Raw genomic sequence first — 23,133 nt, forward strand, 5'->3', positions numbered from 1 at the left:
GTGTTACGAATGTTATGAATCGTTTCCACCAGACATCCCCCTGGCATATCGAACCGCGTGTCTCACCGCGTCAGAAATACCCGGCCTTACGCGCCCACGGTCAAGCTCCAAGATGGCATTTATGGTGATACCATTGGCGATAGACATGCTCTCCTTGAGACCCTCAATGGACATATGGCCTTGCAACATGCTGGCAGAACTCCGAAGACATTGCGCTGCCAGCTCTAGTGCTTCTGGCCGGGATATGCCTTCCGCAACACTTCCATCAACAATTGCATCGGCAGCGACGACCGTCAGAGCATGACACGCAGCGCTCACGGCCGTAAAGCTTCCAATCAGCTCTTCAGAGACGATTTGCGTGCGGCCCACCTGCTGGAATAGCCAGATGACGAGCTCTTTATCAACGGCGTTCAGAGAAGCGGCAGCGATGATGGACATGGATTCGTTGATTTGTGCGCCAATGCTGGGAATGACGCGTGCGACACGATCGGAATCAGCCAGACTGGCGCTTATCTGTCGTGTCGGAACGCCAGCAAGAAGTGATATTATCAGTTTATCCTTGAGTGCTTCGGCCAAACCGGGTTCGCTGAGTACTTCTGATAGTTGATGTGGCCGAAAGCCTAGCAAGACAACATCTGACAACCTGGCTGCCTCAACATTGCTAGTGCCGACATACTGCGTACGACCAGCAACCCGTGAATCTTGTTGCAGTCGGTCAAGCGACGCCTCTGAACGAACACTGAGGGAGAACTTCAAATCGTGTGAGGACTTTTCAGTGGCTTGAAGAATCCCTGAGAGCAATGCTGTTCCCATGAAGCCTGTGAAAGGGGGGGTTTAGCTCAGCTCAAACAGTCTCGGCCGGCATAAGGCTTACCACATCCGAGGATTGCGATCTGTAATTTTTTGAGTGGTTTGGCAGCTGGCGGATGTGCTGTTGGATGCTCGGACTCGGTATGAGACGACATTATTGGGGCTTGGCTGCTGGTGTTCTCTCACAGAGCTCAGAAGATGTACTTTTATGGGAGAGGCAAATATGCAAAGAGGCAGATGAGAGTATCGATGCTCTGGTAGGACTTTTTAAGCGGGCGGGCGAGGACTCGGATGGTGAACCGGGCTCTTATCTCCGGTCCCATATCGGCTGTCAGGCATGGGAGCAAAAATATCGCAATATGCCGAGGTGCAGCCGGCTGAAGCTCTACTTCCAACTTCTAGGCTAAACAACGTGTATTTATCTGAAAGGTTGATGCATAGTATAGAGCCTCGGTGTCTGTTTCTAGCTAAGCGGTAAGCAATATTCTGAAACTGTGTGGTGGACGATGACGTGGATTATGGTGATTCTTGGCATGTTGCAATACTTTTGCTCCCATGTCTGCCGGTGAAGCGATGGGATACGAGTAAAAGGGCCAGTACTAGTAGAAAGTTTATACTTGGGAAGGAGCCCAAACGGACTCTCAGGACGCTGGTACGAGGGAGATGCTAGCGCAAACGGCACCCCAGCGTTTAGACGGAGTCAAAATGAGCTTCTAAGACGCTAGTGTTTCCATCTCGCTCTACAAGTTGCATCGTCCGTCGAAGTAAATATTTACTTCGACCTTCCTGAAATGCTCCTCAAGCGGTTTACCTTCTTCACGCTTCCAGCTAGCTCTACCCGTATATCTGACGCCTCACTCTGCTTGGATAGGTCTACGCTCTCTCTCCGGCTAACAATCTTCTTTATTCTATCCCTGCTGTAAGGAGCCCGATATGGCTCTGAACCAAAGCTGATAACTCTATACCTAGCTTAAAGAAGCCAAGACTAGGAAAATATAGAGCTGGAATTTTGACTTTTGGGCGGAATGCTCGTTGAATATCCAGTGAAATTCGTAAAACGGCCCAATCAGGAGATACCGGACTGGACTAATGGCCGCACCGGCCGCCGTAACAATCCCAATGACTGCTAGGAGCTCTGGGAGCCCATACCGACGCCGCCATCAACAGAAGGCAGAAGGATCGCACGAGCAAAAGAAAGAGCAATGACACAGTCAATTTAACCAGAACCAACACAGCGCCCAGCTTCGAGTTCACAGGCGGAGGAGACGGAGGAGAAGGGCCTCAGAAACTCCGCAGATGCCATGCTACCGGCAGCACTTCGGATGAACCGGACTCCGCCTCCGCAAGCCAATTTACGCGTCATGAGAAAGTCGCGTCAGTTCGCGACCCTCTCTTCAGACAGAACATACAACCTGCCTACGGCCAGACCAGTGAAGCAACGATGGCTCGAGGTATTGAGGGTAATGAAATCGCTGTACCGAAGCCAGCCACCTTTAAGAAGACCCCCTCTGCTTCACAGTCCGGCAAAGGCCAGAAGAGCATTCTGGGTTTCTTCCAGAAGACCGATGGCGCCTCAAGTCCCGTTATCAAGTCTTCGCCACCCGCCAATGCTCCTTTCAAGAGTCCAGTAACTGTTCAGACGAGAAAACTATCGAGCCTGCCCAGGGCCTCAAGCACAGCGTTGACACCAGTCCCGACCAGCGATGCTCCGATACCTTCCTCGAGTCCACCGTACAACGAAAGTATTGGCGGGAAAGGTACGAACAAAGAGAATGGTCTGCAGCCATCTACCACATCACCAGGAGCACAAGCTGACGGAGCCTTGCAAGTAGAACTCGCAGGTGGCGCTCTGCTCAGCAGTCCCTCGCGGAAGGTAAACTGGTTACATCCATGCTCTTCGTTGTGCGCGATAATAACTGTCATAGTCCAAGAAGGCGGTCAGCTACGCCGAATCGGAAGAAGAAGACGAGGAAGTGTTTAGGCAGATCACAGGCAACACTGGAAATGGCCGGGCGTCGAAGAGGTTGAAGGTCAGCTTGGAAGAGTCGGATGATGAGTTTGGGCTTGATGCTGCCACACAAGCTGCTCTTGTAGAAGACGGTATGTGTGAAGTCAACATGGATTGCGGTAGCCCAGCACTTGTGGCCCAAGCAGGCGCTGACTGAATTCAGACTTCGATGACTTTATAGCTCCTGACGATTCTGACGAAGCACCACTTCCACAGAAGAGAAAGCGCCAGCCTTCGGCACAGTCGCGCAAGAAACCTACACAACAACCTCCAAAAGCTCCCACACCGACGGAAGATGATGACTTCGAGATGCCTACTGTGTCAACAGCACAACAATGGACCTACGACCCTGAGAACCCGCAACGCATTCAGCCCAAGCCAACACCCGTAGCTGCCAAAAAACCTGCCATCGACAAGAACAAGAAGCCGAAGGCTCACATGACGGAACCCGACCAGCGATACCCGTGGCTAGCCAACATCCTCGATGCGGACAGGAACCCGCCCAACCATCCTGACTATGACCCTCGCACCATCTACATTCCACCGCTAGCATGGAAAGCCTTCTCGCCGTTTGAGAAGCAGTATTGGGAGATAAAGCAAAAATTCTGGGACACCATAGTCTTCTTCAAGAAGGGCAAGTTCTACGAGCTCTACGAGAACGATGCCACTATCGGGCACCAGCTTTTCGACCTCAAGCTTACTGATCGTGTCAACATGCGGATGGTCGGCGTACCCGAGGCGTCTCTGGATCATTGGGCGAACCAGTTTGTGGCAAAAGGCTTCAAGATTGCTAGAGTGGACCAGATGGAGTCGGCGCTGGCAAAAGAGATGCGGGAGAGGGATGGAAAGAAACCGGGCAAGCCAGCGAAAGAAGAGAAGATCATACGCAGAGAGCTGGCGTCTGTACTCACGGCAGGCACACTGGTTGATGGCGGCATGCTGCAGGACGACATGTCCACCTTCTGCGTCGCCATCAAGGAGATCGATATGGGCAACCGACCGGCCTTCGGCATAGCGTTTGTCGATACCGCTACCGCGCAGTTCCATCTTGCCGAGTTCGTCGATGATGTAGACATGACAAAGTTCGAAACGTTTGTGGCACAGACGCGGCCAAGAGAGCTGTTACTGGAGAAGTCATGCATCTCAACCAAAGCACTGCGCATACTCAAGAACAACACCACTCCAACTACGATCTGGAACTATCTGAAGCCAAACAAGGAGTTCTGGCCTGCTGACATAACTTGCCGCGAGATCGATGCGAGCGCCTACTTTGTATCACAAGACGAGGAAAACTCCGAAGCTTGGCCCACCGTCCTCCGCGAAGCAAGGGAGAAAGAGCTCGTCATGTCAGCCTTCGGCGCGTTGGTTCAGTACTTGCGGACACTCAAAATCGACAGAGATCTTGTCAGCCTTGGCAATTTCTCTTGGTATGATCCAATCAGGAAGGCAACGAGCCTGGTGCTTGACGGCCAGAGCCTCATCAACCTCGAAATCTTCGCCAACAGCTTCGACGGCAGTACGGATGGCACGCTGTTCACGATGCTAAATCGGTGTGTCTCGCCTTTCGGCAAGCGCATGCTTCGACAGTGGGTGTGCCACCCGCTTGCCGATGCTGCAAGAATCAACGCTCGCCTTGACGCTGTAGATGCGCTGAACGCTGATGGTACGGTGACTGAGCGCTTCACCTCCTCTTTGAGCAAGCTTCCGGATTTGGAGAGGCTGATCTCTCGCGTCCACGCCGGAAGATGCAAAGCCCAGGATTTTGTTAGGGTGATTGAAGGCTTCGAGCAGATAGAGTATACCATGAGCCTCCTCGGGGAGTTCGGCGAAGGCGACGGTGTCATCGGACAGTTGATCTCGTCTATGCCGGACCTATCGGGCGCCCTGAAGCACTGGAAAGAGGCCTTCGACCGAACGAAAGCTAATGCAGATGGCATACTCGTGCCTGAACCTGGTGTCGAGGAAGACTTTGACGAGAGCCAAGAGCGGATCGAGAACTGTCTCAAGGATCTTGATGATCTTCTCAAGCAAGTTCGACGCGATCTTGGCTCCACAGCAATCGTCTATCGTGACAATGGCAAGGAGATATACCAGCTCGAGGTGCCTATGAAGGTTTCAAAGGTACCGAAGCACTGGGATCAGATGTCCGCCACGGCCAAGGTGAAGCGATATTACAGTCCCGAACTCCGCAAGCTTGTCCGTGCCCTGCAGGAAGCACAGGAAACGCACGGCCAGATCGTCAAGGACGTCGCCCGAAGATTCTATACTCGCTTCGATGAAGACTACACAACATGGCTTGCCGCAACAAAAATCGTCGCCCAGCTGGACTGTCTCATCAGCTTAGCCAAAGCCTCAGCATCCCTCGGCGAGCCAAGCTGCCGACCAATCTTTGTTAATGATGAACGGACTGTGCTGGAGTTCACTGACCTCCGCCACCCATGCATGCTCACCAGCGTGACGGACTTCATCCCCAACGACATCACCCTTGGCGGTTCCGCCCCCAACATTGACCTTCTCACCGGCGCCAACGCGGCGGGCAAGTCGACAATCCTCCGCATGACCTGCATCGCAGTCATCATGGCCCAAATCGGGTGCTACCTTCCCTGCACCTCTGCGACCATGACACCGATCGACCGTATCATGTCCCGGCTCGGCGCCAACGACAACATTTTCGCCGCCCAATCCACCTTCTTCGTCGAGCTGTCAGAGACAAAGAAGATCCTGTCCGAAGCCACGCCCCGCTCCCTAGTGATCCTGGACGAGTTGGGCCGCGGGACTTCATCTTATGATGGTGTTGCGGTTGCCCAGGCGGCGCTGCACCATATTGCCACGCACGTCGGCTGCGTCGGGTTTTTCGCCACGCACTATCACTCCCTCGCGACCGAGTTCAGCGGACATCCGCAGATTGCGCCGAAGAGAATGCAGGTCCACGTTGACGACGAGAACAGGCAGGTCACGTTTTTGTATAAGCTCGAGGACGGCGTCGCGGAGGGGAGTTTCGGCATGCACTGTGCGGCCATGTGCGGGATCCCGGCAAAGGTGATCGAGTGCGCGGAAGTGGCGGCGAGGGAGTGGGAGCATACGAGTCGATTGAAAGATAGTCTTGAGCAGGCGAGACAGGCGTGTTATGTCCCGCTGGGTATGCAGAGTGATGTGGCGTGGATTCTGAAAGAGGAGGTCGAGGAGGTGGTCGGCGAGCGAGGGCTGGAGGTCTTGAGGCAGGCGATTGAGGCGCTTTGAGGTGTGGTAGTTTGTTTCGCTGTATTGGCTGATGTTGACCACATTTGTCTGCTGGCTTAGGTGAGCGTTGAACTGATTCCCTGGGCTGCTAGCCGTGTCGCTTGTGAGTGGCACTTTCGCGCCTCTAGCCCTGATACATCTCCTTGCGTTTGCTGTCGCTTCACACACCTGCTGTTTTATGCATATTCTCAGTCGCCTCGCGCTGGCTATATTACCGTTTTGTCATGGGAACGCCGCCAGTTCGCTTTACTTATCCATGTATGAAAATGATGAAGCGAAATCTGAACGTCTGAACGCATCGTACACCATTGACAGTCAACTCACAAGCTCTTCCAAATGCAGCACACTGTAAAGTCTGTAATGTGATTTCGCTACGCAAGAATTGCGTGGATTTCGGAGACTATGGTTAAGCAGCGCCCTCCAACGCTCTACGAGCGAGAAATGGGAAGCCCTAAACTCCACCAGAAGATACGCCGAGCGCGCAGAGCACGCTGTGCGACAGCATCCCAGACTTCCGCTCAGGCAATGCAAGTTCCCAAACGTACCCGCCTGCGTTAGCCATCCGCAAAGAGACACCCACGCGCCATGAAAGATCGCACGAACGCACTTTTTCCAGTTCTCGGTGGAAAGACTCCGCCATCTCCGCCATCGTCCCACGCTGCCCGCCCTCTCACTCGGCGTTCAAGAAGCGCTTCTGCTCGACCTCCCAATCGATCTCCCCATCCATCTCGTCCTCGGCCTCAATCTCCGGCTCCTTCTTGACCAGGCTCCCAACCAACTCCCTTTCCTCCGCCCTGACCATCTCGGCCTCTTCCTCCTCGCGCAACGCCGCCTCGTCGTCGGCAGCATCGGCCTCTGGCTCCGCCTTCGCCAGTCCGCCCTTTCCATTCGCGCCTTTGGTGGCTTTGGTGGCTTTGGTGGCTTTGGTGCCGTCGGCGCCCTTGGCCTTCGTAGCCGGCCTTCCGCGCTTCGGAGGGCCTGCGGCCTCGCCGTCGTCGGTGGTCGGCTTGGTGGCTGGTTTCTTGCGCTTGGCGGGAGTGGTCTGGGTAGCGGTGGTAGAAGTGCTGGTGGCGGCGGTAGTGGAAGCGGCGCCGTTGGCGGCGTGGGTCGCAACTTTCTTCTTGATGGCGCCCCAGACTGCGTTGGCGGAGGCTTTGTTCTTGAAGCCGCCGAGGGTGGCGAGCTTTTCATAGTCGACCTGGTGGAGTGAGTAAGGGCTGGGTAGGAAGGGGGCCAGACGGGGTTGAAGGGGGACGGGGGGGAGGGGAGGGCGAGGCGGGGAGCGGGGCTGACCTTTGGGTCAGAGATGAAGCACTGGTGGACGAGTGCGAGGATCTCGAGTTCGCGGGCGGTGAAGGTGGCCATTGTGCTGGAAGATGTGGTGGTCTGGTCTTGGATGAGAGAAGCGAAAGCTGAGATGGAGTGAAGTGTTGGCTGAATGTGAGATTCCGGGGACGGTGAGAGTGGAATATGCTTCGATGCCGTGCAGAAGCGGGATGTTGTAAGCCGACGCAAGATGGAAGAAGTTGTCGTTGCGAAGTGAAGAGGAGAGTTGATGTGGTCTGACTTAGGTAGATCTGTTGAACGCAAGACGATGACGCTGCTCTCACTTCTGAACGATGAGCCGATGCAGCTGATTTTGATCAGATGACTTGGAAGACGCTGGGGTCTGATGTGAGATTGAGAAAGGTTATTGGTCTTGGTTTCAACAGCCACACATCAGGTCTTGAACTAGGTAGAGCGGGACGACAATGCTCTGGAGTAGTGCAGTACCCGCCGTGGAATACGCTCATAAGAACCAACTCGAATCAAACTTGAAACGGTCCAGAAAGTAATGTGAGAAAGTGTGTTTGTTATGGATAAAACACCGTAGACCAGATTACTCTACTGCAAGGCTTACTAGCCACACAAACGGCATCCAAAGCTGCCACCGCCCATCGCTTGGGAATACTCGGCCCTGGGTGAACTTCTCACCGTCCGATGATTGTGGTTCCATTGACTGGCCACGGAAGTAGAGCATGCATATGGAGATACATACGCTGCGGGCTTTCTACCGGAGTGCTCCACATGCTGCCTCCAACTTCGCCTGATCCAAAGTCATCAGCGTGATAGACGGAGGCAGTGATCGGCTCTCTCGTTCGATATCCCCGTCCGATAGACGTGAGTACCCTCTCGGCTTTCCGCCGGGCGCCTCGCCGATATGCGAACGCGATTTACGGATAGAAAACGGCTTCATTGCGTATTGCTGGTCTCTTTACTCCTCTTACTGTACACCGTCCCCTTCCAGATCTTCCACGCAGCAATCCGCGCGCTTCTCAGCGCCAGAGACTGGAGTCCCATGCCCTGCATCAGCGCGCATAGCGCTCGCACTCTTGTGACCCTATCCATCCCATGATTGGATAAAATCTGGTAAGCTCATCAAGCAACTCGGCATGGTTGACCGCCGGGGTATGACCACAAAAACGCCAAACTATTAAGGAAACTAGACCCAAAACTCCCGCTTATTTTGATACCCTTTGCCATGTGAAATTGGGCCGAAAAGGAAGACCTGGTCTCCAATATATTACAGGACATTACCAAGCAAACTGTTACTGAGTTGGTCCGCCGGGCAGCGAATCAGGTGGCGGGACCGGGGCCGATGCTGGAGTGGGAGCCTGGGCCGAAGCCGCCGCAGCACCCGCCTCGTCTCCAGCGCTGATAAGCGTCGGTGCAATCCTTCTTCTCTTAGTCTCCTTCCCGTCTTCTCGTTCATTCTCTCCCTCCCTTTTCCTCGTCTGGTTCGACGTCTCAGCTTCCGTCTCAGATTCTCGCCTTGGCGCCACAACCACCGGGCCACTTATCGAGCTCGTTGCGCTGTGACCGCCATGATAACCGGGCATCGGCGTGAGCGGCGGCGTCCACATCGGCATACCACTGACCGTGCCTGAATTCGCTGCTGCTACACTCGGTACGCTTCCCATGGACGGAATCGGATTGTTCGTCACGTTTGGATCTGGCGGTATTGCGAATGAAGAAGCCGCAGAGGATGCGGACATTGACCGTGCTGGACTGGCGGGTCGAGCTGGTGCAAACGACGAAGGCGACGCTGGGAAGGTCGAGCTCGGTTGCTTGATTAGCGATGGGATGGTCGGTTGAGTGGGAGTTGCTGTAGGGGTGCAGTTGGTCGAAGAGGCAGAAGTGTTGATGGCGGGAGGATGATGCTTCTGTGTGTTGCCATGATAGACTTGGCCTAGTTCTCCAGCGGTAAATGTTAGGCATGAGCAGAATCCATCAGATGATGTCATCAGTAGCATCAAGCCATCGTTAGACCTGCAGATTTACTGTCAGCTTGAGTCTTGCTTCGTGATGACGGCATGCTTACCACGAGAGGTCTGTGAACGTTGCGTAGTGGAGATTGCTGACCACACAAAGTGGTTTCTGTTGCTGCGTGTCGTACACATATACAGCGTCCTGTGTGGCCACAGCGTATACAATGCGATAAGGCAGACCGAATGCCGCTGGCGGTCCCGCAGGCAGGCTCGATGACGTAGGTGTTGAGTCGGGATCTACGGTCTTCGGCGACGCTGCTGTGAAACCGGGAGACGGGGACGTCGCGCCGGCGAGAGGTGGTGGGTCCATCGTATAATTTGAAGGAGGAAGTTTTGTCGGCATAGCTGGCTCTGGTAGTGCAAGAATCTCATCGTCGGCTGAGGAGGTGTCGACCGTAATCTGCTTTGTTGGCACAACTGCCCCTTGCCGTAGGGTGTAATAGATAGGAGAGCAGCGGACAGCAACAGAAGGCTTCTTGTGGCCTGGAAGATACGCGATGGGCGGCTTGTTGAGACCTGCACGAGTGTATATGTAGACGGTGTTGATGATGTCGTCCGAGGTCTTAGCAGCGTCTGTTGCTGAAGGGTGCGAGGTCTTGTACTGTCCAGCAGGCGTAAAGAGCAGGCTACCGTCTGGGGCGAAGGTCAACCGCCGGAAGAAAGACGTAAGGGTCTCGTTAGCGTAGATGTTCGTGTTCCTCACACCAAGCCCGGCAGCGATGTTTGGAGATGCCGGGGGCATCACAGCTGGCAGAGGTAGCGAAGGTGCCGGTGACACCGACCGGCGGATAGAGGGGGACGTCCCGAATGAGGAACGGCGGCTATGAGACGTAGCCGGAGGATTCATCGGCAGAGCCAGAGATTGTGGTGTTCCGGGCATTGAAGGTACGGGTGACCCTGCTGCAAACGATGCTGTGTCATCCACAAAATGCGGTCTGGAGCTGAAGTCTGGGGGTGCGGGGCTGTTCGAAGATATGCGGCGGGCTGGGAGGTCCATCTTCGTCACCTTGCTGTGTTGTGCAAGCGAGAATTGACCATCCTTCGTCTTCAGCTGCCATATGTGTACCGATCGATCCGACGACTGAGTCGCGATGAACTCGTTGAGCGGGTCCCACGCAACGCCTTGCACATAGTGGTTGTGTTCTGCGATCTGTCTGACAACATTCCCTGCACCACCTGTCAGCTGAGTCTCTCCGTTGATTGGTGGTAAGTCTTGCCGCTTTGCGTGTTGTATATCCTAGCAACATTGTCCATGCTGCCAGTGAGGAAGAACTGCCCATCCGGAGACCAGGCAAGGTCATAAATCTCGGAGCCCAAGGAACGACACATGTGCTTGACACGCCATGCCTCCTTGTCTTCAAGACCATCTTCGCCGTATGCCTGTGGGGTCTGGGTCTCCGATGGCACCCATAGAAGGACATTGCCGTCGTCCCCGGCGCTGCCGAGTAGCTCGCCTTATGGAGGTCAGAGAGAGGGGTCGGGTCGTCGAACGGCGGGTAAGCGTACCTCGAGGACACCATCGAACGACGTTGACGGCCTGTGTGTGTTTGATGAGAGTTGAAAGATAGGTCACCTTCCTATCCTCACCGCTTGCTTCAATTCTCCAGATCTAAGGTGCAATGTAAACGGCTGGCACTGGACCAAATCAACGACAATGAGACCATACCCGAACATTGTTGTCCCCGCCAGCGGTAGCTAGACGGCCTTTGCCGTGAGGCTCAAAATGAGCAGAGTAAATGGGAGTATTGTCGTTGTGCCATGAGACGAGCAGCGGTGCAGCCTTCATGGTGGCTGTCGTGGCTAGCGGACAGCCAGATCTGATGGTTTCTAATGGATTTAATGTTGGAAATAAATTTCAGGCGCTGAAGTCGCCTCGATTGATCGAAAGTGGTTTTGCTCAAGAACAGTGCGGTCAAGGTGCGGAGTAGGAGGGCGAGCGGTGCGGTGCGATGAGGCGCAGGTGATCCGTGGGCTTGTACAGTAATGTAAATACCTAGCCCGCCCGTGCAGTTAAGCAGGACGGATGATGTTGGCGGCAGGCAGAATTACTCTCAAGTCAGGGTCGAGTTTCAGAACGGTAAACGGGAAGACGGACTACTGTATGGGCATGGATGGGCAATGCAAGCCGTACGAACTAAGTTGATGGAGCTCTCCAGCGATCGAGCGACGGGTCAGACTGAGGATCCGCTAGCGACGCGGTCCTAAAGCCATCTAAACCGGATTAGGTAAACTAAGTGCTTCAGTGCAGACGCGGACCACACGCGTTCCTCGCTGCCGAGTAAAGAGCATCGACAGCATCAAGAGCACAGCCACAAATCTTCGGTGCATCGAAATGCTACACTATGGTACATGGATATGATACACATCTACAGACACCAAGCCAGCTTTGACTCAGCTGGCAATGACTCAGGCTTGCTGCGCTGGCTGGGGTTCTCTCTGCTCTTTCAACACCTGCCATCCCGGAGCATCGAGTTCCAGCGCCTCGAATTCTTCGTCGCTGACCACCTTGACCACCTTGAGATTCCATTTTCCTGCTCTCAGAACTAAAAGTGAGTCCTCTATGAGGAAGCTCTTCCTCAACTGTCCGCCCGTCTTTGTCGCATTTGTCCATACGAGCTCGTTGCGCTTGAGGCCCACCTTGTCAGGCCTGGTGCCGATATACGCGCCGCCGCTGATGATGAGCCTACCTCCCTCACTGCGTGATTTGACTAACCCGGCAGACCACAAAACCTTGGCGGTTGGTTGACCGACGACCAGAGAGCGTGGAAGGGTCACGCTCGGCTTCGGTGCGTCGAAAGCATTGGTGCTCTGGCCAGAACTCTCAACAGAAGGATTAATGGAGTTGATGGCGCCGCTCCTTCCCGAGTTCCCTGTTTCTAAGCTATCGTTCAGCAGCTCCTCCCCCTTCAAAGGCTGTATTGCTCGCTCTGTAGCCCTACTGAATAGCATACGGTGCTGAGTCGAGGCTTGCTTGGCCTCGTCTTTGCCGTGCACAAGCTCGACGAACTCTTGCGCCAGCACGTGCTGCGCTGAGCGCCTCTCCGGCGCCAGGTGATGCTCATCCATGATAGTGCGGATGCGGTCAAGCGGCAGAAAAGTGAAAAGTTTGAGGTAGCGCTCCGCGTCTGCGTCGGCTGTCCGTACGAAAAACTATACTTGTTCATTAGCACCTAGCTCTTGAGCCATTAAAGTCTTCCCACTACGTACTTGATACAGCTCAAAGACGCTTGTCATGTCCTTGTCAAGCCATATCGCGTTTCCCGCGCTCTTCCCAAATTTCTGCCCCGAAGCAGTCGTCAGAAGGGGCACGGTGAGACCATACGGTATCAGCGATGGGTCCTCCTTCTCCGGCCATCGAAAGTCGGGGTTGGTGTGGGTCTTCGCAATGTATTTGATCGCATCAATGCCGGCGACAATATTTCCGTACTGATCCGAGCCTCCGATCTGCACTTGTACCTTCTTCTTGTTGTAGAGATGCCACCAATCCCAAGCCTGCAGTAGCGGGTAGGAGAACTCGGCAAAGGACATTCCATCGCCCTTTTCCATTTTGTTCTTGACACTGCGCTGTGTCAGTCCCGCTTGGCCACTACGTCGCACGCTTGCAAGTTGAGGGGACTCACTCACGTATCCCGACTGAGCATTGCCCCTAGTCTCACTCCGGGACCGAGAACTTTGAGAACCTCCATAAAGGGTAGCCTCTCCATCCATGTGTTGTTGTTCATCAGCTCATGCGCCCGTGTCCAGGCCAGGTCATAGCCCCATTCTTTCGCATTTGCATGCACATTCCCCCATAACCGCTTCAGCTGCATGTAGATCCCGTTTATATTCGCCCTCCGCGTCATTGAATCTTGCATCTCCCTCGACGTGGTCCTGCCAGTAGGATCCCCTATCGCACACGTTGCACCTCCCATAAGCGACACAGCACGGAAGCCATGCACGTATAACCAGAACAGCGCCATCAGAGGCAGGAGATGTCCAACATGCATCGACGGTGCCGTAGGATCGATACCCACGTACGCGCCGATGCGTTTCTCGGTCATGAGCTTATCGAGACTGTCACGGTCGCCGGCAATGGCGTTGACGAAGCCCCGTTCCTCCAGTATGCTGAGCATGCTCTTCTGCTTCCCAGCTTTGATCTCTTCGGCTTTGGCGTCCCACACATATTTTGCTTGGTCCTGTTTGGCGAAGGATACGGTTCGCTTCGTGGGCGCGAGAAGCCTCTGCTTGCGAAGACAGCCGCTGCAGACGTAGTGCCGTGGCCGGGAGAGGTGCCGCGTAAGAGTCGGTGCTGCCATGTATGGCCGATGAGAAACAACGTGTGGAGCTCTACTAGAGCATCGAGAAACTTGTCCCAAGCTCAGGAAGCTTGCGAGGCTTGCCAAGGTGAGGCCGGGGATCTGCCGACCCTGTCAACCCGCGCTGTCACATGGCATCCATGGATCACAGCACTCCCTCCCCTCGCTCAGGAGATAAAGCCATAGTACTGTAGAATTTGGGAAATGATACCAGACGCTTACTCGCCTTCCCCGGCGGGCCGTTCCCCCCGCTCTTGATCGAGTAACAAATTGACACTTTTCCTTCCTCAGTCCTCTAAATTTGACCAGCGTTTATGCGGGGGCCTGAACGGTCTTGACATCATTGCGCTTTCCTTTCTCCTCTTGTACTCCTTCCGAGTATTCTCCCGTTACAAGTTGCTTTTGAAGACATTGTCTGAGTTATAGCTTCATTCAGGATACCCAATAACGACATCCTTACTACCTGGTCAATTCCCTCTTGAACAAAAGCCTTTCGTTGTTGCATCTGGAAGCATGTCTGCCAAGCTCGTCTGCAGTCCTCCACTGGGCCAGACGACTATCGTCCCGGCTAATGCTGAATCTGTGAGCCTAACAGAACAGTAACGACATCTCGCGTTGAGTCTTCTTCTGACAAACGCCAGGTCGTCATCACCGCCTGCATCGAAACCGAGGCAGCATCCGAGAAGTCATGGGAGATTGCTTTATGGTGCAATCATGCCAACTCAGACCGTTGGAAGAGCTTTGAGATGAAGGAGACGGAGGAGCACGCGGATACGGTACCGTCATGAGTCCGCTATAGAACGTTCGAGTTCTGACAGCTCTTTAGCTTGTGGTTCGACAGAACGCCCAAGCTGGCCTTCGTCGGCACTGGTTCAGCGTATGCTTGACACCACGACCAAAGCCGACCAAGGCTGTGTCGTTCACGCTCAAGTTCCGCGCCAAGGGAGACGAGGATTGGCAGTGGGCGAACGAGCGATTGAGCACTGGGGATGGCCAACTCATTTTCGAACCGGAGACGGTCAGCGAGCAAGAGATTTCCTTCTACATCTATGGAACGAGCTCCGACTTTTCTGTTAGAAAGGAGGCCAGCGAAACTTCGGACACCCTACTCTGGTCTCTAGAGGCGCCAGTTGAAGCAGCATCAGGGGAAACCTCCGGCTGCTCTGACCACAGGTTCGGTACTGTCACCAACTTCAGCAGATGGTTTGCTCTTGTTCGGCTGTGGAGTCCATGGCTTGCCCCACGGCATGGAAAGGACTTTTACTCGCCGGACAAGGATGCAATCCTATCCGCGTTTCTGCGGCATGATGGATTGCACGTTGTCGCGCTCGCAGTCAGCGGCGTTGACGATGTTCTGACTACGTTCGCCCATGACAATCAAGGCAACGTAGTCGTCAAGGCGTCTAATGACAGCGAGAAAGAGGGCACCGCACGCGTCATCGTTGCCGTTGCCAAGTCTTTCGAGATCGCCAATGCGTCGGTAATGTACCATGCCCGCAAGATAATCACCCGGTACGAACAGGAGAGCGAAGAGCTCAAAGCCGAACTCGAAGCCATGGAGAAGAAAGACCTGAAAGGCCAGTGGCTCGAAGACTGGTACGACGGACTCTCCTACTGCACCTGGAACGGTCTCGGCCAGAACCTGACCGAAGAAAAGATCCACGCCGCGCTTGCCTCCCTAGAGAAAAACAACGTCAACATTACAAACTTAATAATCGACGACAACTGGCAATCCCTCGACCACGAAGGCGGCGGGCAGTTCCAACGCGGCTGGCTAGAGTTCGAAGCCAACAAGGCCGGCTTCCCCAACGGCCTCAAAAGCGCCGTCACCAAGATCCGCGACGACCACAAAAACATCGTCCACGTCGCCGTCTGGCATGCTCTCATGGGCTACTGGGGCGGCATCTCGCCCGACGGCCAAATCGCCAAAGACTACAAAACCACCCCCGTGCGCAACAAGCCCGGCGTCACCGCGCGCGAGATGCTCGTCGTCGACGCCCCGGACATCAACCGCATGTATCTCGACTTCTACCGCTTCCTCGAGCGATGCGGGATCTCGTCCGTAAAGACGGACGCGCAGTTCGCGCTCGACGAGCTGGCCTCGGCAGTCGACCGACGACGCCTCACCCGCGCGTTCCAGGACGCCTGGACGCTCAACAGCCTGCGCGTCTTCTACGGCCACGCCATCAGCTGCATGTCGCAGCTCCCGCAGATCCTGTTCCACAGCCAGATGCCGACGAACAAGCCCCGCCTCCTCGTCCGAAACTCGGATGACTTTTTTCCGGACCAGCCGGCCTCTCACCCCTGGCATGTTTTCTGCAACGCGCACAATAGCCTGCTGACGCAACATCTGAATGTGCTGCCTGATTGGGACATGTTCCAGACGGCGCATCCGTGGGCGAGGTTCCATGGCGCGGCGCGGTGTATCTCGGGTGGGCCGATCTACATCACTGATGTTCCCGGCGAGCACGACATCGACCTCATCAACGAGATGACGGCGCAGACGCCGCGCGGCAACACTGTGATTCTACGGCCGCACGTGGTGGGCAGGACGATCAACGCCTACGTCGGCTACGACGAGGCGGCGCTGCTGAAGGTCGGGACGTATGTGGGGATGCAGAAGACGGGGACGGGGATCTTGGGCGTCTTCAATACCACGCAACGTCCGCTCAGGGATCTGGTCCGCCTGGAAGAGTTCCCTGGCACGGAAGTCGGGGCGTATGTTGTCCGAGCCCACTCGACCGGCCAGGTCAGCGCGCCGCTGAGCCGGCAGCGGAAGGACAAGCCTGGTCTCGTGAGCGTCGAGGTTGGGGTGCAGGGCTGGGAGATCTTGTCCGCGTTCGCACTGCGCAGCTTTGAGCTCAAGAGAAGTAGCCCCGCAAAGGGCAGCTCGTCGATCACGGTTGCCAATCTGGGGTTGCTGGGGAAGATGACGGGCTCGGCGGCGGTGGTTAACACGGAGATCTATGTCGAGCAGAGGGGGAGGCTGCATTTCTGGACCAGCTTGAAGGCGCTGGGGACGTTCGGTAAGTTCGATCGGTTTCCCTTGTCTGGGATGAGTATAGAACTGATCACGGCGGCACAGGGCTGTATGTCTCGGATCTGGAAAACAGGTCGCTGGAAGATGACTTCATGGCGCTTCTGTTCGGCAGGCCGATAGAGATGCACTGCGTCACGATATCGAGCGCCTGCAAGAACGTGCTCGAGATTGACGTTGCGAGGGCGTGGAAGGAGTCGGAGCAGAGGGCGGGATGGAGCAATGAGGTGGCGATTGAGGTGCTAATCCGCTGATATAAGTATAGCATTTGATACCATACGAAAAGTACATGGTTATCTTGAAACCCGGCGAGAGGCTTCATTGCATATCTAGTAACCGGGAGAATAGGCGTTTGACTCATGATTTCTTTGGTCCGGTACATAGATCGGATGTTGTTAGTATGACAATGATTCTCAAGACGCAGAACTGTGGTGCATTGATGCATCGCATTGCGCAAAAGGTGAGGTTCAGCCTTTCTAGGAGATTGTTGGTTGGTGTGTTTGAACATGTAGTTGCAGCGAGAAAGCTGTGGTTGTTATCGTACCGTACCACCCGTTCTATCCTTTTGAGCTCAGAATTTGAGCAGTTCACCTAAACCCTGACCAACGCCTAAACATCATGGTCGACACCCTACGCAACCCCACCACCCTTCCCCTTCTCCAACTTCCGCCTCTTCGCCCTCAGCCTCTTCGCCTCATCCTCCTTCTTCTCATTCCCATACCTCATCTTCTCAAAGAGCTTCCTCTTCTTCCGACTCATCATCATCATGCCTCTCTCAAGCTCCTCGTCCTGCTCTTTCCTCCTCCTATCCGCCTTCTGCCTCGCCTCAGCCGCCTTGCTCTTCGGCGCACTGCTATTCGCGATAGCTGCCAGCGGCACGCCCGCGGCCTCGGCTTCCAGTTCGCGCTGGTGACGGAGGCGCTCTGCTTCTGCTTCGTCGAGGTCTTCGGCGGCGGGCTCGTCGTCGAGGCCGCCCCACTCCTCCTCCTCTTCGTCTTCGTCTTCCTCGTCTGAGGTCTCGGCGGCAGCGACATCCATGCCCTCGCCCGCCTCAACCTCCTCCGGCCGATCGAGAAGAGGATTCTCCGTCCGTCTCCGCGGCGCCGCCTCTTCCTCCTCACTCTCCTCGCCCTCGTTATCGACCGCTCCCTCATCCGCACCCTCCACCTCGTCCTCATCCTCTGCAGCAGCCTCCGCCTCATCCTCCTCCTCTTGCTCCTCGAGCGGCTTCGCCGGATCATAAACCCCCTTCCCAGCCTTAACCCACGGGCTCAAGTGTGGCGGCAGTGTTGCGCCTGGCGCATACAGGTCCGGTCTGAGCAGCCTACCCTGGTTGACACAATCCCAGACCCACTGCGGCTGGACGTAGACGCGGCCCGGGACCCTATGACCCGGTGGCAGGGTCCTTGATTTCGGAGCATCAGCAACTTCTGCTTCGGTTGCTTCTGGCTGTGCGGCAGCTGCAGGGACGCCGGATTGCGATAACGGCGGGCGATCGACGATCTGGTGCGTGATGCTCGGATCCGACTCATCGGCCGTGTATGATCCATCGCCGAGAACAGGATCCCAAGCTACGCGCTTGCAGCCGAAGGCCTTGAGCAGGAACTCGAGGGGTTGGCGGGGCGTTTCGCGCGAGAGCCAGACGGTTGTGTTGGCGAAGAGCGACGCGGCTTCTGCGGAGGAGTTGAAGAGGGGTTGGGGTAGGATGTCGGCGTCATCGGCTGTGGGTTCGAAGGTGTCTATGGCTTCTGTAGTGAGGTCGTCGGCTGGGGTTGGAGTAATGGCGGGAGGGTCGGCGGCTTCGGCGGCTTCGGCGTCTTCAGGTTGTGGAAGGGTGGCGAGTTTATCTGCGAGATCCTGGGCGGTGGTTGAGGTCGCCGGAGCTTCTGCAGTCCCGTTCGTCATGGGCACGTCCTCGATTGCTTTTTGCGGTTCCTCGAGACCTCGACCTTCCAAAGTAAAGGCACTGAGCTCGCCGCCTCGCTCATCGCTCTCTGCGTCGAACTTTGGCGGGTAGAGCAGGCCAATGGAGTTGTACAATCGGAAGTTGACGAAGCCTAGCAGTGTAGTGTAGAATTCCACAAAGGTGCCCATGATCCGAAAATCCACATCGCCCGTCACCCGCTGCACGAACTTGTAGGGTACTAGCCATAGTATATCCTGGCCTTGAATCGTCGCTTGGTAGTATATGCCCTTGATGGAGAGGAAGGACTTTCGAAGCGCATGCGTGGTGATAAGGTAGTGTTCGAATTCAAGACAAAGCCGCTGGCAGAGCGCAATGGTCTTGGGAGGTACGGTGGCAGTAGAGGGCAGGTTGGCGAAGAGGAACAGCATGGACAGCGCGTCGTCCAGGTCTCGCAGCGCGTCGACGAAGGTAGGATATCGCTCTTTTATGATATGGTCCAGCGTCATGCGCGGCGTCTGAGTCTTCTCTAACCGCGCTGCATCCTTGACCTCGCCGCGCCCGAGCGCTTTGCTGATCTTCTTGCCGAGCGCTTTGTGCTCGCGGAACTTTCTAAGGAGTGGCTCGTGGAGGAGGTATTGTATGTCGCGTGTGTAGTAGAAGGTTGTCGAGGGCGTGGAGCCTTTGGCTGCTTTCTTCTTGTTCCGTGGCTCCCTTGGGTATATGCCTGATAGACTGGATTAGATGATGCTTCAACAACACTGCTTCTATAACCGCCTACCCTTGAAGATACATAACCGCCGAAAATCCGGAAGTGATATCTGAAGCTTGCGCACAGCTTGGGTTCTCGTAATAAAGTTCTTTGCCTGACCGGCTTGGCCTGAGAAAAGGTCAGCATGACTGCAGAGTCGAATCGCTGCGAACATCCAAACCTTTCTTTTTTATGCGCGCCATGATTGTGATTTGCGAGAGAGAGATTGGGAGCTTAGAGAGCTTTCGCCTTGCGATGCTTCAGATGCAGTTCTCCCAGAAAAAAGTTCGGCAACATTGACCGCCCTGGCAAAATCTGGACGATATCGATAACGCTCCTGCTCACATGATGCTTGAGCTGCCGGACTTAGACAGCTACTTTAATTCCGCTTGACATCTCGTGAACGCGCGACTGCCAAACACGCACCGCGCCTTCTTTTCCGCCATGCTCTTGCTCCGCTGAGCAGTTGGAGCTGCGATATGGCTTGCCTCTCTTACGAACGTCGCCATGACTTTGCGAAGGGCGAGCATCTCTCGACCAGCACGCCGTCCAACATTCAGCTATACCAACATCTTATCCATTCAGCACACGCGACTACGAGCATCGAACAGCAACTGAAGCTTATAACTGTTCCCCCAATCATCACTGTAGCACACCAAGCAACAATGACTCCCTCAACGCCCTCCGGCACCAGTGAACCGGACAGGCCGTCCCCACAAGGCGGCATGGAAAGCTCCACCACACTCTCAGCAACCACCACACCGCCACGCCAAACCCTCCCGGAGCGTCCATTCTCCCTCAAGCGCCCACACGACACTCCTCGAGGCAGCCCAACCAATATCGCACGTACAGCCGACAGACTCGATTGCAGCTCCTCGCCCGAGCCCCATCACAGCCCCGGCTATGCCTCCTCGCCCATCCGCCAACCCAGCCCCAGCCCGCAACGGGACTCCAATCCCAGACCTGTGGCCCTACCGCCAATCCCCCATCCAACCGACCCGGACCGCGCGCCCTCCGCCGCCTACCACCCACAGCGCCTCATAGCCAGCACGAACGCCCTCAGCGGCCCCGACTTCGAAGCCCTGTACTTCCGGCGCTCGAACAAGCTGCGCAACTTCCCGCGCCCGCCGCCCGAGAAGGACTGGAGCGACTTTTTCCAGCGCGAGCGCGACGGCCGCGCCCTAAGCCCGAGCCCGCCGCCCTGGCGCCCCACCCACGCCGTCGAGCTCGCCACCACGGCCACCATCTCCGCCGCCGACGTCGCGGCCTGCTTCGCACTGGTCGAGACCACGTCGGCTGCGGCGTACAGGGCATCGAGCTTGGGCTGGGACGCCAAGGCCAAGGTGCGCGAGATGACGCACCGCGATGTGAAGTACCTGCTCGTGCGGCGTCGGCCTGCAAGCGCGGCGCCCGCGCCAGCTCGACCGCGCGCGGCCGACTCGCCGCCGACGCAGAAGCGGGACGGGCGCTGGTGGGGCGTGTCGCCTCCGTGCAAACGGCCGCGGATAGCGCGACCGGCGCGCCTCGCGGAGCCGGACAGGAGCGGCGAGGTGGTGGCGTTCTTGTCCTTCATGCTGGATGTAGAGGGCGCCGAGGCCGTGCTCTACGTCTACGAGATTCACCTCGCCGAGCAAGTGCGGCGGCTGGGGCTCGGGTCGCATCTGATGGACGCGGCGGAGCAGGTTGCACGGGATGTTGGCGTGTCGAGCGCCATGTTGACGTGTTTTACGAGTAACGTGGCGGCTGAGGCGTTCTATCGGAAGCGGGGATACAAGGTGCACAAGAGTAGTCCGAAGGGGAGAGTGTTGAGGGGGGGCGTTGTTAAGAGGCCGGATCATATTATTATGGCGAAGCGGTTGGGGGAGCCGCTGTGGTGGAAGGGCGAGGAGGTTGTGGAGGAGAATGTAGATGGGAGTGAGGATGGAGAAGACGAGAAGGAAGAGACGATGCGAACGAAGAAGAGGAAGTAAGAGGAAAACCCGTTTAGTCCTGTGGAGGTTGAAGATGGGACGGGGTATGGAGGGCGCAAGGATGGGGGGTACCGCTGTAAAACTCCACCTGCAACAAGGACGCTCACTTAACTCATGCGCAGAACCAAGAAACTCGGCATTGATACTATATCTGCCTAACATCTTTCCCCCTCATCTCCGGCCTCTCGGCTTCCCACTCGTCGCGCAAGACAGCATACAATGCGTCAGCGATGATGATCGAGAGACCCAGGCTCCACACAAGAGTGATGGCATAGAAGAAGTTGGCGTTCCCCGAGCCGGCGTAGATCCATAGATGATAGAATGCCGGGCCGAGAAAGGTGGCGTAGAGGAGGGCCGAGGCGGCAGGAAACGTGTAGCGCATTACTATGGTACCATTAACATCGAGAGAACAAATACTCCAGTTGCAGCCAGGTCTTTCGAACATGCTATGCTGCTTGGTATCATGTGACTTACGCGGAAAAACGTGTCTATACAGCGGCAGCAGCCCTAGATACAAAGTGACATCCGCGATGCTCGGATACGGCTGGAATACCGCAAAGATGCCCAGCAAGCTGACCACGACAAACAGCGGCTGTTTCCGGAGCCTGAAGCTCAGTCCGCCGACATAAGACGCCATGTGCAGCCAGAAGACGCCGAGGAAGAACTCGCGGAACGAGTCGAACATCTCGATGAAGAAGTACCACCACAGCCCGACGTTGGGTGTCAGGTCAGGCAGCAGGAGCTGCACGCCGTAGGTGCTTGGTATAAACTCCCATGATCCGGTCAGGAGGTATGATACGTATAGCAGCGCGCCAGTAGTGACGAGGAGATCGGAGAGGTGGAAGAGCGAGAAGTTCCAGGGGTTTGGAGGGTTCTTGGGCGAGCGGCGGGCTTCAGCGTCGTAGCAGAGGAAGACGAGCGGCGGGAAGAGCAGGATGGGGTAGAACGAGAGGTAGGAGGCGATGGAGAGGGCGATGATCATTGTCATGGCGGAGCCAGTGCAGGCTTTCGCGATCGACAGGAGGATGAAGGTGTTGGTGAAGACGGAGGTGGGACGAGCAAGGGTAGTAAGGATTGTGAGCGGGTTGAAGAGGAACCTGGACGGCGTTAGTGTAATGCGGGATACGCTTCAGCCCCTTCTATGCGAGTCCTGGACCTCACCCTGCTGCTATTGCCGTGCTACTCCACCGCAGCTCTTTCCGTGGTGATGTGAACAGGCGTGAAGAGACCGACTCGGCAGTCTCAGCAATTTGCATTAACGCATTGGCGCTGCAAAGGTCCGCGAGTATGTACAGGAGGTTGGCCGCCAACGGATGTGCTCGAATATCCGGTAGCAAGGAAAAGAGTGGCAATAGTAGAGGCGCCTTTCATGGTCAGCGCAAGCCGTCGAAGTGGTCGGCGAAGGGGTGTACCTGGTGGAAGATGCCGCCGTCGTAAGGAGAGACATTATGCGTGTAGAGGAAGAGACCCTCTTGTACTGCCGAGCTGTTAGTCACAGTCCGCACCGCCCTGTCTCCTCTTTATGTCAGACCTACACCTCTTAAAGCTCGTTACTGGGGTGGATATTTCGACGCGGCCGGTCAGGAGATCTGGCAAGGAAGGGAATGCCGCAAAGAGGAGCAGACGGATGGCTGCTGCGGCGCCGAACAGAAGCGCCTTTTGCTTGTCAATAGCCATGGCGCCTGCTACCTCGCTGATTGCAGCATGTTGCTCAACGGGACACAGTGTTGCAATATTCCGATGTCGACAAGTGATGCTCGATAGCGCCAAGCGGCAGGGGTCATCGGGATGCCCTGCAGAGTTAGCGCGCG

At 56.0% G+C, this 23,133-nt stretch overlaps 9 protein-coding genes across 9 annotated transcripts; 3 read left to right on the plus strand and 6 right to left on the minus strand.

Moving 5' to 3' along the window:
• Positions 1–12: 12 nt before the first annotated feature.
• On the minus strand, positions 13–965 carry W97_01824 (uncharacterized protein; the record flags this gene model as incomplete). Its single annotated transcript, XM_007779727.1, has 2 exons — positions 13–818; positions 875–965. 2 exons carry the CDS (start codon positions 963–965, stop codon positions 13–15), a joined length of 897 nt encoding a protein of 298 aa, XP_007777917.1.
• A 1,286-nt stretch (positions 966–2,251) lies between these two features.
• On the plus strand, positions 2,252–6,058 carry W97_01825 (DNA mismatch repair protein MSH6; the record flags this gene model as incomplete). The annotated part of the gene is made up of 3 exons (XM_007779728.1): positions 2,252–2,683; positions 2,736–2,910; positions 2,982–6,058. The coding sequence occupies 3 exons, from the start codon at positions 2,252–2,254 to the stop codon at positions 6,056–6,058; spliced, it is 3,684 nt and encodes a 1,227-aa protein (XP_007777918.1).
• A 670-nt stretch (positions 6,059–6,728) lies between these two features.
• On the minus strand, positions 6,729–7,423 carry W97_01826 (uncharacterized protein; the record flags this gene model as incomplete). The annotated part of the gene is made up of 2 exons (XM_007779729.1): positions 6,729–7,256; positions 7,352–7,423. The coding sequence occupies 2 exons, from the start codon at positions 7,421–7,423 to the stop codon at positions 6,729–6,731; spliced, it is 600 nt and encodes a 199-aa protein (XP_007777919.1).
• Positions 7,424–8,646: 1,223 nt separating this feature from the next.
• Positions 8,647–11,152, minus strand: W97_01827 (uncharacterized protein; the record flags this gene model as incomplete). Its single annotated transcript, XM_007779730.1, has 5 exons — positions 8,647–9,367; positions 9,420–10,555; positions 10,612–10,820; positions 10,873–10,975; positions 11,033–11,152. The coding sequence occupies 5 exons, from the start codon at positions 11,150–11,152 to the stop codon at positions 8,647–8,649; spliced, it is 2,289 nt and encodes a 762-aa protein (XP_007777920.1).
• A 620-nt stretch (positions 11,153–11,772) lies between these two features.
• On the minus strand, positions 11,773–13,661 carry W97_01828 (tyrosyl-tRNA synthetase; the record flags this gene model as incomplete). The annotated part of the gene is made up of 3 exons (XM_007779731.1): positions 11,773–12,516; positions 12,574–12,925; positions 12,991–13,661. The coding sequence occupies 3 exons, from the start codon at positions 13,659–13,661 to the stop codon at positions 11,773–11,775; spliced, it is 1,767 nt and encodes a 588-aa protein (XP_007777921.1).
• A 513-nt stretch (positions 13,662–14,174) lies between these two features.
• W97_01829 (uncharacterized protein) lies at positions 14,175–16,952 on the plus strand (the record flags this gene model as incomplete). The annotated part of the gene is made up of 4 exons (XM_007779732.1): positions 14,175–14,243; positions 14,303–14,437; positions 14,488–16,687; positions 16,747–16,952. The coding sequence occupies 4 exons, from the start codon at positions 14,175–14,177 to the stop codon at positions 16,950–16,952; spliced, it is 2,610 nt and encodes an 869-aa protein (XP_007777922.1).
• A 376-nt stretch (positions 16,953–17,328) lies between these two features.
• On the minus strand, positions 17,329–19,555 carry W97_01830 (uncharacterized protein; the record flags this gene model as incomplete). The annotated part of the gene is made up of 3 exons (XM_007779733.1): positions 17,329–19,328; positions 19,383–19,481; positions 19,534–19,555. 3 exons carry the CDS (start codon positions 19,553–19,555, stop codon positions 17,329–17,331), a joined length of 2,121 nt encoding a protein of 706 aa, XP_007777923.1.
• A 462-nt stretch (positions 19,556–20,017) lies between these two features.
• Positions 20,018–21,322, plus strand: W97_01831 (uncharacterized protein; the record flags this gene model as incomplete). The annotated part of the gene is made up of 1 exon (XM_007779734.1): positions 20,018–21,322. The coding sequence occupies one exon, from the start codon at positions 20,018–20,020 to the stop codon at positions 21,320–21,322; it is 1,305 nt and encodes a 434-aa protein (XP_007777924.1).
• A 145-nt stretch (positions 21,323–21,467) lies between these two features.
• W97_01832 (phosphatidylinositol glycan, class U) lies at positions 21,468–22,999 on the minus strand (the record flags this gene model as incomplete). The annotated part of the gene is made up of 5 exons (XM_007779735.1): positions 21,468–21,706; positions 21,797–22,419; positions 22,484–22,686; positions 22,735–22,799; positions 22,858–22,999. 5 exons carry the CDS (start codon positions 22,997–22,999, stop codon positions 21,468–21,470), a joined length of 1,272 nt encoding a protein of 423 aa, XP_007777925.1.
• Positions 23,000–23,133: the final 134 nt, after the last annotated feature.

The sequence above is a fragment of the Coniosporium apollinis genome, assembly GCF_000281105.1.
Source record: "Coniosporium apollinis CBS 100218 chromosome Unknown supercont1.6, whole genome shotgun sequence".
Classification (NCBI taxonomy): domain Eukaryota; kingdom Fungi; phylum Ascomycota; class Dothideomycetes; genus Coniosporium; species Coniosporium apollinis.